At 37.5% G+C, this 23,946-nt stretch overlaps 1 protein-coding gene across 9 annotated transcripts in view; it reads right to left on the reverse strand.

Annotated features, from left to right (window-relative positions):
• DYM (dymeclin) overlaps window positions 1-23,946 on the reverse strand; it is a 410,032-nt gene that overhangs the window by 237,557 nt on the left and 148,529 nt on the right. For 6 of the 9 annotated variants that reach the window (XM_031003621.3, XM_031003624.3, XM_063699214.1 and 3 more), the window contains one exon: window positions 2,234-2,416. In XM_031003621.3, the coding sequence (XP_030859481.1) occupies window positions 2,234-2,416 (183 nt within the window). The remainder of the gene's footprint in view (window positions 1-2,233; window positions 2,417-23,946) is intronic. The other 3 variants (XM_031003623.3, XM_055368706.2, XM_063699215.1) reach the window with 1 other exon arrangement.

Consider the following 23,946-nt stretch of genomic DNA (forward strand, 5'->3'; position numbering starts at 1 on the left):
TACATTACTAGCTAATAAATGCTATGAACCAGCTGTTATACTAAACACTTCGTTTGTGTTATCTCTTATTTAACCCATACAACAAACATGTCATTATTCTGATCAGTTTTACATGGAATGTAATAAATGTTTAAAGGGATTAAGTAACTTTGCCAAGATCAGCCCTGATGGATATGAATACCCTTAAGCCAACATTTTGCTTCATTGTACTACATGGTCTCCCAAACCATGACCATCCCAAGCAAAGTTCAGCCCTAAATACCAACATTTGGCCTGAGCAACAAGAGTAACATAGTAGATACCATATACTGAATACCTGCTTTGTTGCAAAATCTGGGCTAATCATTTTAAAGACTTACCTTGCTTGGTCTTTATACAAATACTATTAGGTGATATTATCTCTATTTTATAGGCAAAGCTTTTGAAGCTAATTGAGATTAAGCAAACTGTCAAAGGTCTCACACTCTGAAGCGATAGAGGTATGGTGTGAAGACAGGTATGCTTGACTCTGAAACTTGCTTTCTTAACCATTAAGCCATACTGTCACCAAGAAGAGTAAGTAATGGGAACAGAAAAATACTAACAGATACACCAGTTTTCGTTTTTTAATTTGTAAAATTGTTATTAATTCTCTATTGTCCTGTGTTATAGTTTGTTTGTGTCCTCTCCAAAATTCATGTTGAAATTTAATCTCCAATGAAATAAAGTTGAGAGGTAGGGCCTTTACAGTGTGATTAGGTCCTAAGGGCCCATCTCTCATCAATAGGATGAAGGCCTTCATAAAAGAGGGCCCACATAGCATTCAGCCCTTTTAGCCCTTGACTCCCTTCTGCCATGTGAAGACACAGCTAGAAGGATCCAACTTGGAAGCAGAGACTGAGCCCTCACCAGACACCAAACCTGACAGTGCCTGCATCTTAGATTCACTTCCCAGCCTTCAGAACTGTAAGAAATAAATTTCTGTTCTTTATAAGTTATTGAGTCTCAGGTATTTTGTTAGAGCAGCACAAACGGACAAAGACACACTGCAAATAATACCAGAATTGGCAGAGGCGCAATTAATGGGCACATTTAGCCACGTCTATAAGAAATGTGTATCAGAATAACCCGGAAGAATCATGGCACAGGGCATCAGAAGGCTTACAAATGCTCCCATCCAATCACTGTACTTCCCACCCATCTTCATTACATTAGTGTTCGAAATGTCTTGAGCATCTGGTCATGCACTGCATAACAACGTTTCAGTCAGTGATAAACCACATATTCAAAGTGATTCCATGTGATTATAATACCACGTTTTTATTGTACCTTTTCTAGGTTTAGATTGCTTAGATACACAAATACTTACCACTGTGTTACAACTGACTACAGCATTCAGTACATCATCATGTTGAACAGGTCTGTTGGCTAGGAGCAATAGGCTACACCACATAGCCTAGTTGTGTAGTATCTACGCCATCTAGGTTTGTCTAAGTACACCATGATATTCACACAGCGACAAAATTGCCTAATGGAACACAGCCCTGCTGTTGAGCAGCACTTGACTATACTACAGGAATCTTGCTTTTAGAATGTAACCTTTTGAAAAGAGATAATACTGGTTCAACATGAAGCCATATGCTCACCTTCTACTTTAGGAGTTATTAATACCAAGTTACACAGCTCATGGGCAGCCTGCCCCTTGTTTGGAAGTAAAGATTTACTGGAGCACAGCCATCTAACTTGTTTACATAGTACCTATGGCTGCTTTGATGGAACAACGGCAAGGCTAAGAGACTGCAGGAGAGACCATGTGGCTCCACAAAGCCACTATCCTCTACAGAAAAAGGTTTTCTGATTTGTGTTCTAATCTTTTTTTTTTTGAGACCTAATTTTTAGTTCTATAAAACTCTAGAACACAGACTTTAACTGAAAATTTAAAACAATCTAGCATTTGGGTTTTCCAGGTTAATTCTTATCCCTAACAGGTAGTACAGACTGACCCAAATTAAACACATGCTGGTTGGTTGTCCCTGAAAGAAATATGGATTTAAACAGATATAAAGGATCAGATATAAAGGATGCTTGACCCTCCTGATAATATTGACAGGAAAAGCTAAAGTTTTTCTCATGTTTGACCAATATGAAAACATACAAATGGACACTCATCTCCAAAACTATAAGACAATAAACAATATAGAACAAGCAATACTCTCCCCGTTACAAAGAATATTAGAGAAAAAATACCACAAACCTTGTGTGTTCTTGAAGGACATAATGGCTTGTCTGTAGGGGTTTGGCGCATCTGAGGCATCTGTCAGATTGGCCAACACCAGCAGAAGCAGGAGACTCTGGTTGGCCAGAGGGGAAGAAAGCTCTGGAGAGGCAGCCGCTTTGCTGCCCACACCACCTAGTGTGAAGACAGTCCAGAGTCCTGCTGGGGAGGAAAACACCCTGTTAGGATGTGCTGCCACCAATGAGATGAATGTATTTCTGCAAAGTATTCTGTGTAATATAATACAATATGGTAATGAGCAGTTCCAAAGTGTAGAACAAGAATCATGTCTATACATTTCACAAGGCCAGAAAATTCTTGCTATAAAAACTGGACAAAGATTGACTGTATTTACAACAAAATAGAGAAATAGAGATTTTTATGATTAGGTAAACTAAATTTTTTTAAAAAGTGAATGAAATTTAGTAGAAAAATTTGCTAAAAAAAATTAATGCAAGCCGTGTGCAGTGGCACACACCTGTAATCCCAGCACTTTGAGAGGCCAAGGCAGGTGGACCAAGAGGTCAGGACTTCGAGACCAGCCTAACCAATATGGTGAAACCCCATCTCTACTAAAAATATAAAAAATAGCCGGGTGTGATGGCAGGCGCCTGTAGTCCCAGCTACTTGGCTGAGGCAAAAGAATAGCTTGAACCTGGGAAGCAGAGGTTGCAGTGAGCTGAGATCATGCCACTCCACTCCAGCCTGGGCAACAGAGTGAGACTCATCTCAAATAATAATAATAATAATAAATGCATTATGATCAAGAGGCTTTGTTTCTAAAGTACAAGAATTGTTCACCATTTTAAAAGTATTATTTCTATTTTTTAAAATAAAAAATATGGTCATCTCGAGAGTTTCCACATTTTCATATATATATTTAAATATATATATTTTTTCAACTTAAAATTAGTTTCTGATTTAAAGAAAAATTCTTACAAACTAGAAAGGGAAGGAACCCTCTAGTCAAAAATTCATAGTGGTCAAACATTGTAAGTATTCCCATTAATATCATCAACATCAGCGTAGTACTACTAATGCTCAAGCAAAAACATTAGGGCAAAAGAAAAAAAGACCAAAAAAATTTTACAGAAAAAATTTCATTATTTGCAAGCAATATTCTGGTCCACTTAGAAATGCGCTGTCCAGGCCTGGCACGGTGGCTCACGCCTGTAATCCCAACACTTTGGGAGGCCTGACCAACATGGAGAAACCCTGTCTCTACTAAAAATACAAAAAAATTAGCCAGGCGTGGTGGCGGGCACCTGTAATCCCAGCTACTCGGGAGGCTGAGGCAGGAGAATTGCTTGAACCCAGGAGGCAGAGGTTGCGGTGAGCTGAGATCGCGCCATTGCACTCCAGCCTGGGCAACAAGAGCGAAACTCCGACTCAAAAAAAAAAAAAAAAAATGCACTGTCCAGTACAGTGGCCACTAGCCACTTGTAGTTACTGAGCATTTAAAGTGAGTCTACTGTAGCTCAAATTACATTGTGCTATAAGTGTAAAATACACATGAAAATTTGAAGACTTAATACCAAAAAAAGAATGTAAATTATCTCACTAATATTTTATGCTAAATACATGTTGAAATAATATTTTAGATACACTAGTATTAAAATTACTTTCACCTGTTTCTTTTTACTTTTTGAACATGACCACTAGAAAATTTAAAATTACATACATGGCTTCTATTATATTTCTATTGGACAGAGTTAATTGTTCTAGAATATCAAAGAGAGTCACCTGATACTCCATTACTGACACACTATAACTAATAGAAGATTTTGGTGCAGTACTATGGCTATATGGTCAACACCAACAACAACAATAAAAATTAAAAGCTTTACATACAATCAATAAATAATTAGAAAATATATTTAATTCCAATCAAAATACCAACAAATCCAATAAAATATTCAGGAATAAACCTAAAATAGAGATGACCTTTAGGCTGACAACCATAGAATTTGAAGACCATATGAGATCTGAATTAATGTAAAGGCATAACATGTTTCTGGACAAAAAGAGTCAATACTATAAAATGTCAAATCTAGGCCGGGTATAGTGGCTCATGCCTGTAATCCCAGCACTTCGGGAGGCTAAGGCAGATGGATCAACTGAGGTCGGGAGTTCGAGACCAGCCTGGACAACATGGTGAAACCCCGTCTCTACTAAAAATACAAAAATTAGCCAGGTGTGGTGGTACATGCCTGATACTCCCAGCTACTTGGGAGGCTGAGGCGGGAGAATCTCTTGAACCTGGGAGGCAGAGGTTGCAGTGAGCCGAGATCATGCCACTGCACTCCAGCCTGGGCGACAGAGTAAGACTCTGTCTCAAAAACAAAACAAAACAAAACAAAAACAAAAAAAAGTCAAATGTCTCTAAGTAAATCTAAAATTCAGTATAATAACCATCAAAATACCAACAAGACTTTATGTGATATTTTGTAATACAGTGTAAATAAAACATTTCTACATGAAAAAATACATAAGAAAACAATTCTGAGACTGACCTGGAGAAGTATACATCCATTCACATAGTACAATTCGTATAAAGCTATAGTCATGTAAAAGTGTGATTTGGCAGCAGAGGAGACAAATAGGTCAACAGAAGAGAAATTAGGTCAGAACAGAGCTACATGTATTTGATAATTAAGATTATGAAAAGGTAGTGTGCCAGATCAGTAAGAAAAGGATAAAATTCTGTTAAGTGTTCTTGGGACAATAAAATTTTGTTAGTATTTAATTATAGAAGCATGTGTATAAACCTTGAGTCAGGGAAGCCCTTTTCTTATGTAAGAAACAACATTCAAGAATACATGAAGAATACTCATTTGACCATTTAAAAATTAAATACTTTTACATGATAAAACACATCATAAAGACAAGTAACATATGAAGAAGCAACATTTGTAACATGTATAACAAAAGGATTTTTTAAAAAATCTACAAATCAGTAAAAAAAAAAAAGGTAATCCAAAATTAAAATGGGCAATAAAGGAGGCTGAGGCAGGAGGACTGCTTCAGCCCAGAAGTTGAAGACCAGCCTGGGCAACACAGTGAGACCTTGTCTCTACAAATAATAATAATTAAAAAAGAAATAGCCGGGCATGGTGGTTCATGCTTGTAGTCCCAGCTACTCATGAGGCTGAGGCAGGAGGATCACTTGAGCCCAAGAGGTTGAGGCTACAGTAAGCTATGACTGTGCCACCGCACTCCAACCCGGGCAACAGAATAAGCCACTATCTCAAATATATATATATAATATATATATATACACACATATATTTTAAATGGACAACGAAAGTCTAAACAATAAAAATAATTTTTAAAAATGTAATGATGATGAGATGACCCATGAGATTAGAACATTTTTAAAAGACTGATAACACTGATAAGACTCAGTAGTATCAGTAAAGGTATAGGAAATTATCAATAGTAAGAGATCCAAGTGTTACAGGACTTTTTAAAGTACATTTGGCAGTTTTCATTGAAAATAAAATGCACATACTCATGAGCCCAGCAATTCTTTTTTTTTTTCTATACCAGGGAATACTTGAATAGGCACACAAAAGAGCATGTATAGGAATGTTTACTGTAATATTGTTTATAATGGTCCAATAATGTAAACAACATATAAATGCTCACCAGTAACAATGGTGACATAAGCTATGGTTAAACTATACCATGGAATACAATATAAGGATGTAGATGTCTATGTACCAACAAGGAAATACCGTTAAGTGAAAAAAACAAGTTGCAGAAAAACTGATGTAACAATTTAAAAAATCACTTACCAAACCATATATGTATCCATATGTACATATTTAAAAAAAAACAAGAAGGACAAAGTATACATCACACTGGAAACAGAGATTATCTCTAGAGGATGAAGTGGGATTGCATGGAATTCAAGGAATTCAAGGAAGAGTTTTGTTTTACTTGTATAGTTTAATTTTTCCCCAGTAATAATATATTTATTTCTTTAAAAATAAATGTAAAAGAATAAAATTAAAAAAAAGAACAATATAGATCCCATTAGTATGTAGAATATGGGAAAATCTCATCAGAAATCACTAAGTGAAAAAGGCCATTCACAAACTACATATATATAGATATATATGTATACATATGCATGCTCCATTTGTTTTAAGAACTTGCAAATACACATATCTATGCATGTAAGTCCATCTACAGGTCCCTGGCAGGGTCCACTGTAGACAGTGGTCATTCGTCATGTCGCAGAGTGGGAGTGAAGGTGGCTTCAGGAGAGTCTCAGACTTTGTTCAGTGTAGTATTACTCTATTGCTTGACTCTTCTACAACAGAGACGTATTCAAGCATAATAAGCAATTAAAAATAATAAGGAAGGGAAGGAGGAAAATTCCCGGTCACCAACTCCCCCAAAAATGTGATGCAAATACTTTGGAACTAGGACACAGCCCTGTAATTTTTACTTTAACAACAAAACAGAAAACCTCCTGATAATTTTGGAGGGAAAAATCATCAGCATGTTAGCTCTGATTATATCAAGGACCATGGCAATAGATGTGATATTTAACTTTAATCTTTGCATATACATATTTTTTATTACTTATTATAATGGGCAGGTGTCCTTTTTACAAAAACACTTATTAAATGAATTAAGTGCTTCTGTAAATAAATTATAAACTATGTATAACAAAACAAGCAACTGAAACATTTTGTTTCTGCCGAACTAACACAGGCAGATACTTTTTATTTCTACTTTACATTGTAAACAGTTCAGTGTGAACATCTGTTCATTTCTAATATTTTGTACTTTTTACTGAACACACAAAATAAAGTATCTTATGAATAGCCTAAATATGTAATTTCCTACACAATTGTGAGCCTACAAATAACAAGCTTTTTAAATGATTACTGAAATGGTTTTACTACTAACTTTTTTAAGGAGCTGTTATGGGGGAAGGGAGGAAATAGTCCCCATCCCTAAATTTTGAGGTCCTCAAAGAAGAGTATACTGGGAACCTCAAACTGCAAATCTGGTATAAATTTTCAGTATAGGTATAAGCAAACTCGAGGATCAGCAAGAGGTTTTTTTGTTTTGTTTTTCAATACAGGAAGGATTTTAAGATGACTGAGGAACACAGGAAAGTTTCTGTTAAATAATGTGCTCCCTCCATTTCATAAGGAAAATCTGAATTAAAATTGTCAATAATTGGTAATTATAGACCACAAATTTAAGTTTATTCAAAACAATCCTCATGACATAGTTGAAGAACATGAGACATTTAATAAGAAAATCAAAATTATTAAGAAGGTACAGCCAGTAGCCAAGTATTAATTATTTGCTTTGGGATTGATTTGTGTTGTTTATTTGTATCATTTTAAAACATTTAAAGCCATTTTCTTCCACTCAGAGTATGCTCCATGACAGTCAGCTCCAATATCCATCACTGTGTGTTCCAGGATTCAGAGCAATGAGAAACACAATTACAAAGTTCAATCTGCAACAAAAATAATCACAACGTGGTCCCCAAGGTCAAATAGAAGTGTTTTTTGGATCCTCTTCACAGTTGCTCATCTTCATTGCTAGTAGAAATGAGTTGACTACTACTGAATAAATTGCACAAACAAAATTCTGATTCCCTTTCAACACAGATTCACTCTCCTTTCTTCAAGATTTTCCAAGAGGGCTGAGAAGCTGCTTCTAATGTCAGATAAACTATCATTTTATTGGGAAGCTTCTCCATCTTTCCCTGAATCCACCAACACAGACAGACAGACAGGGAGGCAGGCAGGCAGGCAGGCAGGCAGGCAGGCAGACAGACAGACAGACAGACAGACACACACACACACACACACACACACACACACACACACACACACACACACACACACAGCCCTCCTTCCTTTTTCTGGTAAACAGTACTGCACGGAGAGATTAAGCAGCCTGTCACTGCCTACATTACAGTTTAAACTGGCCCATAATACTGGACAAAGATTCTTCCAAAAGTTCCTTTCTCTTTGCTGGTCCAAGCCTCTGATCTATTACCTAAGAATCTTAGTGGAATTGCCTTTTCCTGTTGGAAAAAAAAAACAAAAAAAAACAACACAAAAACCTGTCCACCAGAAAAATAAGGAAAGTTACAATATATTTCCATGTGTTCCGAAAACCAAATTTAGGATGGTTCCCAAAGTTTCTTAATTGTATCCCTTGGGTCTTCCAAACGAACTCCTAAAATCCATCTAACTAAAAACTAAAAACTAAAATTAACTAAAAGAACAAATCTGGTGTTGACAAGTTTTTTGTCTTATTATTATTATACTTTAAGTTATGGGATACATGTATAGAAGGTACAGGTTTGTTACATAGGTATACACGTGCCATGGTGGTTTGCTGCACCCATCAACCTGCCATCTACATTAGGTATTTCTCCTAATGCTATCCCTCCCCCAGCCCCCTACCCCCCGACAGGCCCCAATGTGTGATGTTCCCTGCCCTGTGTCCATGTGTTCTCATTGTTCACCTCCCACTTATTAGTGAGATCATGAAGTGTTTGGTTTTCTGTTCCTGTGTTAATTTGCTGAGAATGATGGTTTCCAGCTTCATCCATGTCCCTGCAAAGGACATGAATTCATCTTTTTTATGGCTGCATAGTATTCCACGGTATATATGTGCCACATTTTGTTTATCCAGTCTATCACTGATGGGCATTTGGGTTGGTTCCAAGTCTTTTCTATGTGAATAGTGCTGCAATAAACATACGTGTGCATGTGTCTTTATAGTAGAATAATTTATAATCCTTTGGGTGTATACCCAGTAATGGGATTGCTGTGTCAAATGGTATTTCTGGTTCTAGATCCTTGAGGAATCACCACACTGTCTTCCACAATGTCTGAACTAATTTACACTCCCACCAACAGTATAAAAGCATTCCTATTTCTCCACATCCTCTCCAGCATCTGTTGTTTCCTGACTTTTTAATGATCACCATTCTAAGTGGCACGAGATGTTATCTCATTGTGGTTTTGATTTGCATTTCTCTAATGACCAGTGATGATGAGCATTTTTTCATATGTTTGTTGGCTGCATAAATGTCTTCTTTTGAGAAGCGTCTGTTCATATCCTTTGCCCACTTTTTGATGGGGTTGTTTGCTTTTTTTCTTGTAAATTTAAGTTCTTGTAGATTGTGGATATTAGCCCTGTCAGTGCATAGATTGCAAAAATTTTCTCCCATTCTGTAGGTTGCCTGTTCACTTTGATGATAGTTTCTTTTGCTGTGCAGAAGCTCTTTAGTGTAATTAGATCCCATTTGTCAATTTTGGCTTTTGTTGTCATTGCTTTTGATGTTTTAGTCATGGAATCTTTGCCCATGCCTATGTCCTGAATGGTATTGCCTAGGTTTTCTTCTAGGGTTTTTATGATTTTAGGTCTTACGTTTAACTCTTTAATCCATCTTGAGTTAATTTTTGTATAAGGTGTAAGGAAGGGGTCCAGTTTCAGTTTTCTGCACATGGTTAGCCAGTTTTCCCAACACCACTGATTAAATAGGGAATCCTTTCCCTGTTGCTTGTTTGTGTCAGGTTTGTCAAAGATCAGATGGTTGTAGATGTGTGGTGTTATTTCTGAGGCCTCTGTTCTGTTCCATTGGTCTATATATCTGTTTTGGTACCAGCACCATGCTGTTTTGGTTACTGTAGTCTTATAGTATAGTTTGAAGTCAGGTAGCATGATGCCTCCAACTTTGTTCTTTTTGCTCAGGATTGTCTTGGCTATACAGGCTCTTTTTTGGTTCCATATGAAATTTAAAGTAGTTTTTTCTAATTCTGTGAAGAAAGTCAATGGTAGCTTGATGGGGATGGCATTGAAACTATAAATTACTTTGGGCAGTACAGCCATTTTCACAATATTGATTCTTTCTATCCATGAGCATGGAATGTTTTTCCATTTGTTCATGTCTTCTCTTATTTCCTTGATCAGTGGTTGACAATTCAAGTTTTTTAAAAAAGTACTGACTGAAGACTACTTATCCTTAACATTCAAAATGTGAAGAGGACACAAAGTATGAAACATCAATAAAAATAATAATCAAGGAAAAAACAACCCTTATTTTTAAAAAATGAACTCAAATGCTTGATAAATTTATCAAGATTGAATGAAATAGAGGTAAGTTACTGCTTTTTCATATTAAACATGCTACTTGCTAAACTATAAATGATTTCTTACATCTAACAAACATATTACAAAACACTATTCAATCAGAACTATACCAAAAAAAAAAGATACTATGCACTGTCAGCCACAGTTACAAAAATCTCCTAAAAGGGGCATATCATATATTTTAAAACTGTAATACTGATACAAACCATATACCATGAAAGAATTAAGGAGAAGGCAGGTCAGATAGCAGAGATGTATAAAAATTCTGCTAGAGATGTTCAGTCAACATCTATAAAAGGCTAACAGTCAATAGACACGTAATGAGTTCCTGTTAGGGTCAGGTCCCATGCTAGGAACCAAAAATACAAAAAAGAAACACTCTTCCTTTGGGGAAGTTAACAGTGTAATGAGGATACAAGCATTAAAACGACTGCATATAAACTGATTTTTATTTCCATAATGACCCAACAAATACATCTAAATCTTAAAACACCCATGCTTTTCCTACATAAGTATAGTAAAATAATAAGGAAAGAAAGTTTCACCAAAAAAGTTATTGAACATGCACTGCAGGACAAACACTGTGGCAGAGCTACTTGACCTCCATACCATGCTCCCTTTCTTCTTTTTGATAAAAATAAAATTTTAAAACTTTAGATTTAGCTGGGTAGGACTACATTTCCCAGTCTTTCTTGCAGCAACAGAATACGTCTGCATGACTAAATTCCAACAAATGGGATATGAACGGGAGCAGCACATGCAAGTTTCAGGTCATATCCTTAAAAGGAAGTTATTTTCTCCTCACATCCTTATCCTTGCCATTGGCTAGAACCCAGGCATAGTGTTGGGAGCCAGATCATGTATGAGGACACTGCAGGAGGAATGGTAAAACAAGATTGGAGGAACTTTGGTCCCTGGATAACCTCAGAAAGCAAGCCTGCTTCTAGACTAGTTTAGACTTCCATGTGAGAGAAATATAAGCCTTCTCTCTTGTTTAAACTACTGGTGTCTGGTCTCTACTAAAAGCCAAACTGATGTCCTAACTAATGCAGGTATGTATTATAAAATTCCAGAATATTATTGCTTTTTAAAAAAATTCTTGGCTCATCACAATTTTTTAAGCTTGTTATTTCAAGATAATTGTAGATTTACATGCTTTGCTAAAAAAAAAAAATACACAGGTATTCCATGTGCACTTTACCCAGCTTCCTCTAATGGTAGTATCTTTTAAAACCAAAACTGTTTTTATTTATTTATTTATTTATTTATTTATTTATTTATTTATTTTGAGACAGAGTTTCACTCTGTTTCCCAGGCTGGAGTGCAGTGGCGTGATCTTGCTAACTGCAACTTCCACCTCCTGGATTCAAGCAATTCTCCTGCCTCAGCCTTCTGAGTAGCTGGGATTAGTAGTGGGTGGCAGGTGCCACCACACCCAGCTAATTTTTGTATTTTTAGTAGAGACAGGGTTTTGCCATGGTAGCCAGGATGGTCTCAAACTCCTGGCCTCAGGTGATCTGCCCACCTCAGCCTCCCAACGTGCTAGGATTACAGGCACGAGCCACCCAAAACCATACTATTTCTAGCTAGAAGCATTCATATGGAAAAAAATATTTGTCTGATGATCAGTTAATTTCTTCAAAGTTGATTTCTTTCAAGGGTCCTGACCAATCTATACTTTCCCACAGACGAACCTTGCTGTGCCCAAATGTGTATTTGCTGCCTATGTACTTGTATACATTCATTTAATCATTTATTAAGGGCCTGCTATGGATTGAGCAAAGTACAAAAAACTGGATTAGAAATGATGTACCAAAAAGACACTAATGCCCTACCCACGCAGCTTCAATCTAAAGGAGAAACTAACATGAAACAGAGACAGATAAATAAACTGCAGTCAGTTTGTCGGGGGGAATAAGAAAAGTTACCTAAATGTCATGACTATTGGTGGGGGGAAATAGTTCAGAGATCTATCAATGACTAACTGACCATTGGTTGATGGACTTTTTACTAAATGTTTAGATTCAACCAAGAATGCCATTCTATTTCCTACCTTTTTAAAATTGTCTCTCATTTCTCTCTTTTTTCCTTGCTTAGAAAATTCTTCAAGGTCCAAGTCACAGTCATTTGTTCTAATACAAACCAAAAAACAACTATTCTTTCTTCTCTTCTCTCATAGCATGCTGGTTATATCTCCTATGATCATCTGCACCACTGTCTGACTTGGATTATACTTATGTGTATTATATATACACAAGTCTTCCTGTAGACTCCTTGAAGAGAAAGAGCTGTCTCTTTTTCACATTCTATAAATCTTAGAGGGCTCCAACTTATAAACTTAATTTATTCCTTCACAAAGTACTTAGTGAAGGATATTTTTAAAGTGTACAAGTAATAAGAATTTTATATTTGCTATTTAAAGGAAAAGGATGTTATCTTCAAAGTTCTAAATATAGGTGTCAATTGGCTTTAATCCTATATTTTAAGTTGTAATACTTTAATGCTGATGAGGGCACTAGGAGATGGGTACTTTCAGACACTAGTGGTAGGATGAAGTATAAATATATACTGTATTTAAATTATTTAATAAAATGAAATTAGTTGTCATAAAAATGAACAAACTATGCTTCATGCAGAAATGTGGATGAATTTCACAAATAAACAAAAGAAGTAAAACACAAAAGAATACATCAATATAAATTTCAAAACCAGGCAAGACTAACCTAGCGTATTAGAAGTTGGGATAGTGATATCCTCAGTGGTTGGGAAGGCAGAGTGAAGATGAGAGTATTGGAGAGAGGTTCTGGAGTGCTGGAATTATTTCACCTGACTGAACACATTCACTTTATAATAATTACTTGAGCCACATGCTAATTATGCACTTTTCTATATGTTACACTTAAATAAAAAAGTTTACCATTAAGAAAAAGAAAAACACTGTATGTATCCCTTTTTGAAAATGATTATGATAATAATGATGATGGGTATATATCATGCTTTAAGTGTTTATGTTTTTATGTTGGGTGATTTTTTTTCCTCATCAAAATACTTTGATTTCTAAAATGAACACACAACAAAAGAAACAATAAAATTTAATTAGAAAAAAATTAATAGAATAGCCTTAGAACAACAATGTTTCCTAAAACAAACAGTGTTGGTGTAATCAGAAAAAAAAAAGCATACTTGATGTTGCATCTTTATTAAAGGGCATAATCCTCAAGTATTACTTTTTCTATGTAATCAACATATATATTAAGAAAACACAGTCTCCAACACCTATTTTTGCCAGCCTAAAAATGCATGTAAAACAGTAACATACACAACCTTGAATGACAGCCAATCATGTTATAATGCTAGGAAAGGGGAAAAAAGGGTCACTAATAGTTTCACCTTTTTACATGTGTTTACATTTAAAGCACTCTTCAAATATCTGGTGACTCCTAGTTCCTAAAACAGATTTGAGTCAAATTCAATTTTCCTAACACAAAACACGATATTACTAACCCATCCTGTCTCCCAAAAGGAATGCTTTGACCATCTCAAGAAAGAAAAAAAACACATGGGCGAACAAAGAAAAATGTTTTTTAAAACTCACAGCACAGTAAAACTTTTTATCCACCTTTGTAGGTTCAAATTTGTCAGAAGTGGCTGGGTGCGGTGGCTCATACTTGTAATCCCAGTACCTTGGGAGGCCAAGGCAGGTGGATTACCTGAGGTCAGGAGTTCAGGACCAGCCTCGCCAACATGGTGAAACCCCGTCTCTACTAAAAAATACAAAAATTAGCCAGGCCTGGTGGCGGGCACCTGTAATCCCAGCTACTCGGGAGGCTGAGACAGGAGAATTGCTTGAACCTGGGAGGCAAAGGTTGCAGTAAGCTGAGATTGTACCATTGCACACCAGCCTGGGTGACAAGAGCGAAACTCCGTCTCAAAAAAAAAAAAAAATTCTGTCAGAATCTCTCTGACTTATAATCTGGCATAATATATGTCATATGGAAGTTTTTTTTAAAGTTTAATTCCTTGAAGAATAGAAAATAGAACTGTTTCCAAAAAGTTGAAAAAAATCCACGGAAATATTTCAGTAATTATGAAGATCGATTCCTGTTTACTTGTTTTCTAAAATGAACAACCATGAAAGGTACTAGAATTCAACTGTCTCAGTAAAACTCTTGGTTCACATATCCCTACAATAAACATTTATGAGAAACTTAGATGACGCAGGTAGTATTTTAAAATGTGACGCATAAAAGGAAACAAAATAAATGTAAAAGCCTTGTGCCCTCAGAGATAAATCCTATCTCACCCACATATGCAAAAAGAATAAACAAATTAACTATGATCCATGAAACAGGAAAGGGTGCTGTGAGCTCAGAGGGACAGACAACCCTTCCTTTAAACAAGTCCGTGTCTGGTTCCCAGAAACTTCATTCCATATGTCCCGATGTCATCCCCTAAAGCAGTGTTTCCTGAAACAGTACATGGATCAATGATGATGGTGTAAGCAGAGGAAAACTTTTTTAAAAAATCTTTAATAGTTATGTATATTAGACATATATAACTAGCACATCAATCTCAGAAGGTCAAGGACTTTACCACATAGTATAAGAATAAAGTAAATAACAAGCTTACAATTTTGAAAAAGTAAGTCATTCTAAAGTGAACTAAGTAAACTGGAATTCAAGTTGTACTCATATAAGACAAAATTATGGCAGTGGCATGGATGTGGCTAAAGTTTTGGAAATATTACCCTTTAGGAAAACAGACAAGTCTCTAAGCATCTGATAGTGTATACCACCACCAGAGACTCCTCCTTCAAACAAAACAAGCCCTGTTCCTAAAACAGTTCCTTTACGATATACAGACTTTAACCTTGCGACACCCTGTCCACCCTCCACTACTACACAGCCCTGGCATGCATACCCATCTTTCCTGCTAAACTGTGGGTTCCCTGAGAGAGGGCCTTCCCTCCTTCACCATGGTTTGATTCCTTTGTACTCCTAGGATCTAGCACAATCTTTTGTATTACATTAAATAGGAAAACAATGAGAATTATTTAAATTTTGCATTTTTACACATGATTTTTTACATTTTATATAAAAATATTCATATGGTCCAGGCACGGTGGCTCACGCCTGTAATCCCAGCACTTTGGGAGGCTGAGGAGGGCAGGTCATGAGGTCAGGAGATCGACACCATCCTGGCTAACACGGTGAAACCCCGTCTCTACTGAAAATACAAAAAATTAGCTGGGCGTGGTGGCAGGCACCTGTAGTCCCAGCTACTCGGGAGGCTGAAGCAGGAGAATGGCATAAAACCGGGAGATGGAGCTTGCAGTGAGCTGAGATCGTGCCACTGCACTCCAGCCTGGGTGATAGAGTGAGACTCCATCTCAAGAAAAAAAAAAAAAAACTATATATATAAATATATATAAATATATATATATTCGCATGAAATTCTTTCTCCATATAAAAATCAAGATTGAAGCCTGAATTATGTATGAGATTTTATCAGAAACAATCAACAATAATATATATTTTGACATACTCAAAAACATAAATAATAAACTTAACGTTAACAATATAGTAACCAAAAAGAATCAGTTTGGAAACTACAAATAAAAGGTTTTTTTTGTTTTTTTTTTTGTTTTTTTTTTTTTGAGACGGAGTCTCGCTCTGTCGCCCAGGCTGGAGTGCAGTGGTGCAATCTCGGCTCACTGCAAGCTCCGCCTCCCGGGTTCACGCCATTCTCCTGCCTCAGCCTCCCGAGTAGCTGGGACTACAGGCGCCCGCCACTGCGCCCGGCTAATTTTTTGTATTTTTAGTAGAGATGGGGTTTCACCGTGGTCTCGATCTCCTGACCTCGTGATCCGCCCACCTCGGCCTCCCAAAGTGCTGGGATTACAGGCGTGAGCCACCGCGCCCGGCCTACAAATAAAAGTTTTTACATAGTAGGCCGGGTGCCATGGCTCACTCCTGTAATCCTAGCACTCTGGGAGGCTGAGGTGGGCAGGTTCCCTGAGCTCAGGAGTTTGAGACCAGCCTGGGCAACACAGTGAAATCTCATCTCTACTAAAACACTAAAAATTAGGCAGGCATGGTGGCGCATGCCTGTAGTCCCAGCTACTTGAGAGGCTGACGCAGGAGAACTGCTTGAATCTGGGAAGCGGAAATTACAGTGAGTTGATGTTCGTGCCACTGCACTCAAGCCTGGACAATAGAGCAAGACTCAGTCTCCAAAAAAAAAAAAGGTTTCTACATAGTAAAATCTTAGGCTAACTGCTTATATTGCAAAAACTCAAGTGAACTTGAGTTCTACTTGTGAAGCAGTAAATATAAACCCAATTACAGCAGATGTAATAAAGTACATTGTATAGATATATTCCTACCTCTGGTGAGTTATGTTTTCCATATAGGTCTCTGGCTGTTAGTTTTTCTGGGAATTAAGGATTGGTTCTGTGCAATATCATCATGGGCCAAAAGTAAAGGAATCCTTGAGTAACTACTACTCCCTAGTTGAAAGTAATATTCAAGGAAAGATAGAAAGAGTTTCTTCCCAAAACTCTTATTTTGATTTTATTGATAATACCAAGAAGAAAGCCTGAGTTATGGAGCACGGTGCCTCAAACCTTAAAGTTAGCAATAGTAAAGTCATCAACCTAAGGAGAGGAATAAGATGGGAGTTCTGGAAGCACTGGAAAACTAAAATCTTTGAAATAAAGGGACACATGTAAATATTTGAAAAAGAAGATTTCAAATTAATAAATCAAGGGGTCTTCATTCTAATATGGGGTCTTTATTATGGGGGCTTCCATGTATGCATGTTAAATAAATGTGTATGCCTTTACTCCTTAAAAAGAATTAAGAAGGTTCCTGGGCCTGGCGTGGTGGCTCACGCCTGTAATCCCAGCACTTTGGGAGGCCGAGGCTGGCGGATCACGAGGTCAGGAGATCGAGACCATCCTGGCTAACATGGTGAAACCCCGTCTCTACTAAAAATACAAAAAAATTAGCCAGGGATGGTGGTGGGCGCCTACAGTCCCAGCTACTCGGGAGGCTGAGACAGGAGAATGGCGTGAACCCGGGAGGCGGAGCTCGCAGCAAGGCGAGATTGCACCACTGCACTCCAGCCTAGGTGACAGAGTGAGACTCCGTCTCAAAAAAAAAAAAAAAAAAAAAAAAAAAGGTTCCCAAGACATAAGTAATCCACAAAAGAAAGTTACATGTAGTAAATGTGAAATATGCAAATAGGAGTGATAGGAATGATCTGAAAGTATTTATGAAATTGAAAAACTATCCCCAAAGCATTCAATTCATTTCAACAAGCAGTTAATAAGCATACACTAACACTAGTAGTCTCCAAAGCTGGTGAGGAAAGAAAATATTAGAGCTTTGTTTTTCATCTCAGAAATATGCAGCAGCTAAGCTTCAGCAGTATGCATAATCCAGCCTGACAGTGGCACCTGCACTTGGTCTATCTGTCAGGAAGTCACAGTCATGTGAGATGCCCTAGGTATTCTCAGAGAAGAGTGCAGCCCTGCCATGCAACAGGAGTGACAGGCACCCTCTCCTTCCTTCTCTCTCACAAAATAAGACACATGGTGGTTCAGTGTGCATAATCCTACCACTTAGGTTTAACTAAACTGATTCTCATAAAATTCCATTTAAAAATAATGGAATCATAAAACTATTTTAAAACTTGCGTGCAAAGAAATTCCAGATGAAAAGAAATCATTAATGATCTGAGTACAAGCCAATGACAATGATACAAAAAAAGCTCTGTTAGCCATTTTTTTGGGAGCTAAGAACAAAGACAATATTAATCAGATCTCTGAAGAAAACTGCTCTTCTATCCATTACCAAGACTCTCTGAAATACAGATTTACATCCACCATTATTAACAATGAACATGGCTCTAAATAGATACTGTTCCTTGCAACATTAAACAATGATACCATTAAGCCATCATGATTAGCAAAGCATTTTATAAAACTTACTCAGATGATTATTAATATTTTTCCAATATAAAAGATTTTCTTACTGTGAAAACACAATTTTAAAATGCTTAAAAATTTTAATTTTATCCTTGGAAAAATGTCAATTTGTAGTTGTCATAATTAATATAACTATGCATTATACAATTTCTAAATCAATTAACCTAAATCAGGGTGCTACTTTAAAAGGTTATATTGATGGGATATGTGATCCATAAAGTTTAAAGTCCATCATACTCAGGAACTGTTGAAGGCGGAGGTGGGGGGATGAGTGAAAGAAGAGAAGTAAGGGGGAAGAAAAACAGTAGCTTCTGCTATTTAATGATGATCCACACAAATTACTACATTGAAATCTCACTAGCATTTTTATTCACCCAATTTTACCCATAAAGAATTAAAGCTCAAAGGAGTTAAGTCTGTTACTCACATAACAGAATGCTACGCAGATTTGCATCCATGCTGTTCCAACTCTAAAACTGATGCTCTCAACCACCAGGCCATGCCTCTCCTACTCCAAAACCATAAAGGGGGCCCCTCACCCTGGCTGAAAATAATACAAGTTTAGAATCTGCCATAGAATAGAACTTCAGCACCTGGGATTTAACAGGCCTAAATTCAATGTATTTGTTCTAGAGAATAGCATTTTGTGGTTTTCAGTGAGTCTAGCTCCAAATTATCTTCCCAGACTTCTCTCCCACTCCTTCATCCTCATCCACAGAACCCCATATCCAAAAGGAAACAGTTGCTAGTCCAAAAAGATGCAATTCTGTAGTTTTTGTGTTTGCTTGTTTTGATTTGTTGCCTCTTCTGCCATCTGTTCATCTTGGTATCGCATCTGCATTTCCTGATTTCTCCTGAGGGACAATCTCTCTTAGGCATTTTGCCCCTTTCTTTATGGTTCATTCCTTCAACAAGCATTCACTAAACTGTCTCTTTGCAGGCCTGCTCAAATTCCTCAAAGAATAAATCGTTGTCACTACATTGAAGGTGCCCATGATTTTAAAGAAGAAAACAAGCAGGAATGTCATTCTAATACTGTATAATGAGAGGTTTACAAAGTCCTGTGGGAACACAGATGATGAAGTCTGCTAGGGAACTCCAGGAGAGCTTCCAAAAGAAGGCTGCCTATGACCTGGAGTGTGCTGGAGAGAGACAGATCTGCAAGTGGAGAGGAGGAAGGCATTTCAGTGTATGGAATGATTAAAAGCTGGTCAGGTGTGACCCTTTGGTGCACGTGGCCCTTTGGCTGGAGCTGTGCAGTGAGGTAAGGCTGAAAAGAGAGGGCAGGCTCTGAGGTACCCACGACAGTGCTTCCCACAGGATGTTCCACTGCCCAATTCTGAAGGACCACAGACAGGCCAAAAGTTCAAGTGCTTTCCTATATTCATACAAATGAATGGCATACAGTATGTATCTTTCATTTTCATTTTTACTACTATGATTAATACCAACTTAATATTAATTTACTAAATGAATTATGGGATATTGCATTTGGTTTTCATATACATGGGGGGAAAATTACTAGAATTTACAGGACATCCTAACTAAGTCTCCTACAAAACAGTCTGGCTGCTATGCATGCAGTGCTTGTTTGTGCTGCAGAGCTCCTCATGCACATACATGCACACACAGACACACACCACAGGTGTCTGGAATTCCTGCAATTTGGAACAAAGATGTTCTGTTATTGAAGCATTTGGCTTTATATTGGTCATAGTCTTCAACTGATGCACGCTAGCTTTTTCAATTATAAGTTTCTATTAACTTTAAAATGGTCAAAGATGGTTTTAGGTTCCCTGGTTAACCCTACACAATACAGAGATGCATGGACTGTTAAGACCATAGTCTGCCAACATCCTTCCCCTGCCAGGATATAAGGAACCAGCAGGATATAAAAGAGGCTCCCACAGCTCTCAACCCTTCAAGTAGGACACCCACTTCCCTGGCCAGGAGGCCAACAGCCTTACCCCAACAAATTGTCAAAGGCTAGAATCAGAACTCATTACCTACCTTCCCCTAAAACACCAACATTATCATATTATGCTTTATATCCCTGTTTATTGCCCACAGCTCTCTTCATCCCAGCCCTTCCACTGAGCCTTCTGGAGCACACATTTTCATTAGGAAAAAACCTTCTATACTGTCAACCTCAGCCTCCTTGAATACCCTTGATCTAACAGAAACCTGGGTGTCCCCTGAGGACAGCTCTTTCTTAGAAGGCTTTTCAAGTGGTGACCTCTTAGTTCTCTCTCCACAAGCCACGTACCATGGAGATGACTCTTCATTACTGCTTCCAAGTCATTTCTCCTCAAACATCCCAGCTACCTTGAAATAGCCCATCAGACTACTCCATCCATCAACCTTTCTTGCTCGAGTCATCGGCAGACATCACCATCACTCCTGCTCATTTTCTGATCATCTGAGCACCTAGCTCACTGTCTTTCCCTCCACACTACTCCTGTGCTCATTTTGTAAATTTCTACATCCCTGCACACAAGGCACCCAACAACACAGCCTCTAAGTCCTTGATCTGCTTGCTCACTTCCTCTATTCTACCTCAGCTACCCAGCCCCTTAGTCTCACCCTGCCTAGACATTCTCTCCACTGGTGACTGCACTGCCACTACAATTCTGAATTCATGCATTCCACTCCCTGACTACCACTTCCCAGCATTCAGGTCACTTCCTCTAGTCCTGACTCAAATAGTTTTTGACCCGCTCTGTTATCTCTACTACTTTTCTCATTGTCCATCGCCATCTTCATGTCCTCACTTCCCTCCTCACCCAACTAGGATTCTGAAGTTCAGTACTGAAATCACTTTCTTACTGATGCCTTCCCAATTCCCTCACTTCTCTTTTCCTCCATATTTGCCTGGCAAAACCCTAATCTTGATTAAATCCAACTCTCCACCTACTCCATGTCCCAGGGCAGTTACATATAGCTGAAGAACAATATAACCATTCCACTTGCTCTTACTTTAAGTTCATCACCACAAATCTCAAGTGCACCCCCAGCTCTGCCCAGCAATCCTACTACATTGACCTAGTCCCTGGGGAAACCTATTGTTCTCTTTAAACTTCTAACAACAATCCCTAATCTTCATGCTTAGCTGACTTTTACCTCTTTTTAACTGAAAGAATCTATCAGAAGAGAACTACCTTGTCTTTCCACCTTAAAATCTACACATTCACCTGTATCAACATGTACATTCTGCCTTCAGATGAAATATCCTTCCTCCTATATTTAGGAATATCAATCTCTCTGTTTTGAATAAAATGTAAGCTCAATGAAATGTAGGCATTTAATAAATATTTGTGGAAATAAGCTGAATTATTCCTATCACAGTGTACAAATATGTAAAAATTTCCAATCAAAAACAAAAATAAAAAACCTCCCTAGAATCCATGCACCCTTCCATTTGTTGCCTTATTTTTCTGCCTATACTCTGACTTCCTTTCTCCCTTCAACCCATCCTAATTAGCTTCCTAAACACCATTCCAAATAAATGAGTCATGACAAAGTAACCACCAAGCTCCATTGTACCAGCTCCATTCACTTACCAACAGTCCATTCTAAGTCCTCACCTTACTTAATCACTTACTTAGATCTGCATCAAGTTGTACAATTAAGATGTGTACTTTATTGCACACACATTATAACTCACACATTAGAAAATGTCACTGAAAGTATTTCATAGTAGATCAGATACAGCTGAAAGGAAGATTAGTGGACTGAAAGATAAATCCAAGGAAATTACCCAAAATGCAGATGGAAGAGAAATGGAAATTCTAGGAGACCAAGAGACATGAAGAATACAATAAGAAGGTCCAACAAGCCTGACAGGTCATTTTAAGAAGAAAGGCGAATAGCAGAGACATAACACAACAAATTAAAACTTCAGATCACAAAGGTTACCCAGAAGTAGAGAGTTAATTATTTTTTCCCCTTCTAAGGTCAGAAAACTAGCAGGCTTAAGTCTAGGTCTTATGTTTTTTGTAATATACCACATCACTCAGAAAAGAAAGACAGAAAAATCCAGTTGGCTCAGAAACTCCTTTAGGCACAAATCACATATTATCCCGCTTCTTGAACTGGGACGTGTGAATTCTTGGAGACAGCCCATGGTGCACTAGGAATAAGCAAAACCACAGAATGACATTTTCCTGGAACATTAATTTTCTAAAAGGAATTCAAGGAAGTTAATTAAGTAATTGAACAGGCATGTGATTACATCTTTTCAGTAATAAAACAAACATGGATATATTTACCAAAGTAGAACTTCAAATGTGCATATATTTATAAGATAAACTATGAAACCTGAGCATGTGGTAACAGGCTTCTAACTTCTCGATTCATAAGTGAGTTATGCACTTATTTTCTTCCACTCTAAAGACTAAGCTTAAAGAGCACTCTAATGGCTTTCTCAACAAACTGTGAATTACTACGATTTTCAGGATTCAAGGTCTATTTAACAAAGAAGATTCTTCGTGTAATTCACTGTGTTTTTGTTTCTTCTACTCTGGATTTAAATGTTTTATTTTGTGAAGAGTATGACGAAAATATTGGGAGACTGAGGACACAAACTGGTACCCAGAAAGGGAGAAGTATAATACATGGTTCTCTCTCATCCCACTCTCATCTGCTTGTTATGCAGTTCTGATAATCACTGGTATGCAGAAAGGGAGAAGTATAATATATGGTTCTCTCTCATCCCACTCTCTTCTGCTTGTTATGAAGTTCTGATAATCACTTCTGCAAATAATTCAATCTAGAAAGCTAGTTTGTCATGGTCTTGCCTTCATCTACTATATGTTATATCGTAGTATGAGTCAGGATTAAGGAGAGTTACAACAGAACTGTATAATAATGGCTTCAACAAAAGTCCAAAAGTAAGGGCAGCAGAGCTTGCACATTGCCTCATGATGGTCAAAAGCCAGGATCCTTTTCTTTTGTTGCTTCACTGTGGATTATCTCCATTCTTAAGGTTACCCATGGTCCAGGATGGCTAAACCAGCTCCAGCCATCACATCTTCATTCAAGTCAGCAGGAAAAAGATGAGCATATGTACTCCCTTTAAGAATTCTACCTGCAAATTTGCCCATACTATTTCTACTTACATTCCATTGGCTAAAATATGGACCATACCTGGTTACAAAGAAGAATGAGGAATATGGTCTATTCTTGGTGTGCACGTGGTCAGCTAAAATGAGGAAGGGGTACAACTAGCAGTCACTGCCACACCTCATCTGAGTAAAACCTTTGCAGTGCCCCAAGAATACTCCTTTTCACTTGATATGGCAGAAAAGATAGTTTACCTTCCATACCCTGTCCTTCATGTCCTTTCTTTAACTTAGATCAGAACAAACAACTGTGCCCAGATAAACCAGTGAGCTTCATTAACAACATGAAAACTGGCAGAAGTACCCTAACATCCTTCCTTTGAATAAAAGCAACAAGGTGCCTCAAAACATGTGCTATTAATCATGGAACCAAAAGAAGGAGGAAAATGACTTCAGCTGCTTGACAGCAAGAATTTGCCTGCTTTCTTGATGTGACC

The sequence above is a fragment of the Gorilla gorilla genome, chromosome 17 (assembly GCF_029281585.2).
Source record: "Gorilla gorilla gorilla isolate KB3781 chromosome 17, NHGRI_mGorGor1-v2.1_pri, whole genome shotgun sequence".
Taxonomy (NCBI): domain Eukaryota; kingdom Metazoa; phylum Chordata; class Mammalia; order Primates; family Hominidae; genus Gorilla; species Gorilla gorilla.